Below are 4,611 nucleotides of genomic sequence, written 5' to 3' on the forward strand. Positions count from 1 at the left end.
CATCCTCTGCCATGCCACCAGGTACCAGCAGAGACTGGGATGGGGTGGGAGGCACCATCCAGCTCTGTTCCGACGCCAGGAGCCTCTGAGGTGCCATCTGCTTCACAACGATCCTCGGGTCACCTCCCAGGGTTGCAAGGAGATGGGGATGCACAGGATAAAGCACCCCACCACCAGCTGCTGTGACACTCGAGGATACAAAAGCATCCAAAAGTCGGTTTGTCTCCTGTCATTCTCCTCCACAGCATGCTGAAGCAGGTCTGACACTTCAGTGTGGGCCAGCCAAGGTGCCAGAGAGCTTTGGGAGCCAGGGAACAGTGGTTCCCTCATGCTGGATGTCAATGTGGCAGGGAGAGGGGCCATGGCCACCAGGCAGGAATTACAGACTCTGATGGGATGAGCTACACTTTGGGAGGCTTCAAAATACCCTAAAAGCTTTTGGACTTTGGAGGGGTGAAAAGGCAGTTCTCAAAAAAAAAGAAAAATAGGAAACAAACTAAAAGTGAGCACTCCTCAGCCAAAGTGCATTTATAAGGAAAAGCCATTTCCTCATGGCAGCAGCACGACACATGCTCCCAACACCCCAGCAAAACAGGCAGAGGGGTTTGTCTCCTCCCCTGCAGAGCTGAACTGGCAGTGGGGACAGAGGCAAGAGGGAGAGCAGCTGTGCAGGACAACAGCCACCGCGGGCTCTCCTACCACCGACGGGCACCCTGGAAAGCCTCTGTCCACTTGGAGGTGTCCATGAAGATGGAGGAGGAGCTATGGAAGAGCCAGGGGCAGGGCAGGGAGCCCTCCCGTGTCCAGAGGTCCTTGGTGCAGTCATACACCTCCATCTCCACCTGGTAGTCCCCATCCATGCCCTGCCAATGGCCACCGGTGACGAAGAGCCGGTCGCCCAGCGGTACCATCCCGCCGTTCTCATGGAGTGTGTGCAGAAGCTGTACCTGTGTGAGGAGCAGAGAGAGATGTGCTGGGACCCCCCGAGGACCTCCCACCCCCACTGCAGAAGACAGCAATCCGTCCAGCACGCTCTCCTGCCCCATTCTCTCTGCAAGGTTTGAGGGCCTCTGAAGCCATGTCTTGGTTTTAGAAGAACCCCTGTGTTGTGCTTGTACAGGAGCAAATTTGGAGGTGCTGTGTGAAGTGAGTACTCTGGGGGATGGAAGGGACAAGAAGGACGTTGCTGGACTGTGCAGGCAGGAGCCCTGCAAACCCTGTAGGAGGGTGGTGCTGGAGAAGTGGGTCCTGGGGGCTTCTGCAGTGTGAACACTGCTCGAAATCAGTAACTCGATGGGAAAGACATGATCCTGGTGTGGGTGTGGTGGGGGAGCAGGGGAGGAAGGACTGGGGCATCTTCATCTCTGCAGGGGTTAATAGAGCCAAGGGATGGGTGGGCAGGAGGGAGAGGGTGTGCTGGGGCTGCTGGTGGGGAGCAAAGAGCTACTGCACCTCCCCGGGAGGGTGATTGCATCCTGCTACCTTCTGCCAGATGTTGGCCTCTGGGTTGTACACGTGAACCTTCTTGGTGTTGTCCCCAATGAGGTAGATGAGCCCATGCAGGGTGGCACACCGTGGGGCTGAGAGGTACTTGGGGATGAAGGGAGATGTGATCACACTCCACAGATCTGCAAGAACAGCTGTCAGCACTATGCAGCACCCTTGGCTCTTGACGCAGCTGCCAGTGGCTGAAAAAAGCATTGCTGAGCCCACGGCTGTTTAAGGGGGAGCTTGAAAGGGAGAGGACAGATGGGCCAGGCAGGGTGAAACACACGGTCCCCATCCCAGACAAGGCTCTTGCATAAAACCACGTGGGGGAACTGTCTGTAGTGGTGGTGTGGGATGGGTGAGACCACTGCAGGCTGTGCAGAGGCTCCTCAAGAAGGTGGCTTTATCACAGGGTTTAGTTTCTCCCTAAGGCAGGCAGCCTCCCCTGCCCCTCTGCCCCAAGGATCCCACGCCACCGATGTCCAGGTCCTGGCTGTGCTGGAGGTCTGTGACTCAGGTCCATGCTACCAGCATCTGCTCCTGACTGGTCCCTCACCTCACGCCACAGCCGTGGACGGACCTTGGTAGCACCTGGTCCCTTCAGGCAGGACCGTGCCTGGCGACACAGGATGCTGCCTGCCTGGGGCTCCCCTCAGTCCTGCTCCCTGGGAAAGGATTGTTGGGGTGCAGCGGTGGTGCCAGTTCTCACCTTGGACAGGATTGTAGCACTGCAGGGTGAGCGCGTTGTATTTGACGGCGCAGGAGCCCACCAGGTAGAGCTTGCCCAAGCAGCTGGAGGCTGCAAAATTGCTCACGTACTTGAGGGCTGGGCTGATGGCACACCAGCTCTTGTTGTAGGGATCATAGCGCTCCACCTCTACCGCCTCCACTGTCGTCCCTGCAGGGTGGCAGGATGCTACAGCCACCCACTGCTCCAGAGCACCCACGGACCCCTGCTTGAGCAGCACCCGTGAGGTCTTTACAGCCTTACCCCCAATGACATAGATCTCGCCATTGAGGATGGCACTGGTGTGATTAGTCCGGGCTCTGAGCATGGAAGCAATGGGCTTCCAGACGCCGTCCTTGAGGCAGAAGCACCAGGCCTGGGTCGTTGACCAGGTGTCATTCTTGGACCCCCGAGAGCCGCCTGGGGAGGGACAGATCATCTAAGTGTAGTCATCCCATCCCTTGCCAGTGGCTGGACCCACCCAAAAGGAGAGTAAGGAGAGGGTTTTGCTCAGAGAGGAGAGTAACCCTTGTGAGCACCCCATGCCCACATCCTCTCTCCCTGCTTCTTGGGGACCCCCAAGCCCACACCAGCAGCCCTGGCACATACCTGTGACATACACATCGTTGTTCAGAGCCACCAGGGAAAAGCCCCATTTGTTATAATCAGGGAAATCAGGCAGCGCCATCCATTGCCCTGAAACCCAGTGGAGCCAAGTGATGACCATGCCCAGCCAGCAGTGATGATTTTAAGCCAGTCCCGTTCCACTTTTCCCACCCCCCACCCGCCCAGCGCTCCTCCTGATGCCAGATCGTTTGGCAAGAGGTGGCTCTGGGGCACACAGGGTGTTAATGAACATGCATGTGTGCCTGCCCCACCCCTGCTGTTGGCACTTACTGCTTTTGGGGTTGTAGAAGGCAAAGTTCCTGTGGGTAGCCAGCATCTCTAGCCCTGTGTCCTCATCCTCGCCCTCCTCCAGCACACGGCCACCGACTACAACCAGCACCTCCTCTAGCTTCTGTGGCGAGATTGGGGCGCTCCTCTGGGCACCCGCATCACTCTGCCCCTGATGGAGAGGACAGAGCAGGATAGTCAGGTTCTGAGCTGAGCCTCCTCACCAGCTTGGGGGTGGGATTAACGGGGGTCACCCACTGTGGCACAGGACTGGGCAATGAGCGCCTTGCTGGCATCCGAGTCGCGGATCAAGGGCTCAGTGGCAAGCAGGTCCTGCAGGTACTGGTCGGGCAGTGAGACGAGGTGGGCAAGCTCCAGCAGCTCCGGCAGGAACTTGGCTCGTGGCCCTGGGTCGTGGCGTACCCAGCGCAGCACGGCCTCGGCCAGGCTCTTCTCCTCCTGCACCTGCAGCTGGTCATTGGAGAGGTAGGTGGCCAACCTCTCCTTAGAGAGCTGGAGGAACTCCTCCTGCAGAGAGACTGCTTCAAAGTTCTCCTGCAAGAAAGACCAGGCCTTGGAGGAGACCTCAGGGCAGCCATGGCTCTCGCCGAACTCACAGATACCTAGGCAGTTGGTGGCATCCATCTGCTGCCGAAGGTAGCGGCTGCAGACCTTCTGGATGGTGGGGAAGTGGAGCTGGCTGGAGGTCCTAATGAGCCCCTCCACGTTGCTCTGGTTGATGGTGACCTTCCCCGTGTAGGCGAAGTCGAGCAGCATCTCCAGGGCGCCGGGGTCCACTTCCTTCAGCTCCACCTGTGCCGCGATGCTCTCGGCGAAGTCGCCGGAGAACATGGCGTGGAAGTAGTGGCTGCAGAGGGCCAGGAAGCCCGGGTGGCCGGGGGAGGAAAAACAGCGTCACGTCTCCACTGTTGGGGTTGCTGCGCAGCTGCTGCAGCCCCTCCAGCACCCCCTCAGCGTGCGAGGGCAGGCAGAAGTCAAAGTCATCCACGTTCCTCACCATGGTGCTGGGGATGGCCGCGGGGCCTCGCTGGTGGACAGAGCCTGAGTGGAGTGTGGTGAGGGTGTCCCTGCTAGGAAAAGGCAATGACACTCCCACTCGCCCCCCTCCCCTGGACACAGCCTCGCCTTCCCAGCACCCCGTGCTCTCTGCTGCCCTGATGGGGTTGCCACCAATTTCTGGGGCGTGGTTCTGGGGCTGGGTTGAGCCCCACTCTGGCTCGCTCCCTCTTGCTCTCCTGCTGGGAGGAGGACACTCCACCGATCCAGTCGGGATGGGGGACAGACACACTATTTTTAGGCAGCACTGGGACGCCACTCCCTGCTCTTAAAGGTGCCATATGAGCAGAGCTGCCCACTGCTGCCCATCCTTGCTGCCCAGTGACTCCGCTGCTTTTTGGAAAGCATCCCTCTGCGGGCAGCCGGGCACCATCACCCTGGGGGAAAAGGCTCCCTCCAGGATCCCACCCCACTGCCCCCCTCCC

The 4,611-nt window shown here is 59.3% G+C and overlaps 1 protein-coding gene across 1 annotated transcript; it reads right to left on the reverse strand.

Annotated features, from left to right (window-relative positions):
• Positions 1–695: 695 nt before the first annotated feature.
• Positions 696–4,130, reverse strand: LOC103774566 (kelch-like protein 30). The gene is given in 8 exon segments (XM_008941978.1): positions 696–947; positions 1,483–1,628; positions 2,198–2,386; positions 2,480–2,635; positions 2,825–2,911; positions 3,113–3,257; positions 3,338–4,016; positions 4,018–4,130. Coding segments are annotated over 8 exon segments (1,767 nt in total).
• Positions 4,131–4,611: the final 481 nt, after the last annotated feature.

The sequence above is a fragment of the Merops nubicus genome, unplaced genomic scaffold (genome assembly GCF_000691845.1).
Source record: "Merops nubicus isolate BGI_N331 unplaced genomic scaffold, ASM69184v1 scaffold41736, whole genome shotgun sequence".
In the NCBI taxonomy this organism is placed as follows: Eukaryota; Metazoa; Chordata; class Aves; order Coraciiformes; family Meropidae; genus Merops; species Merops nubicus.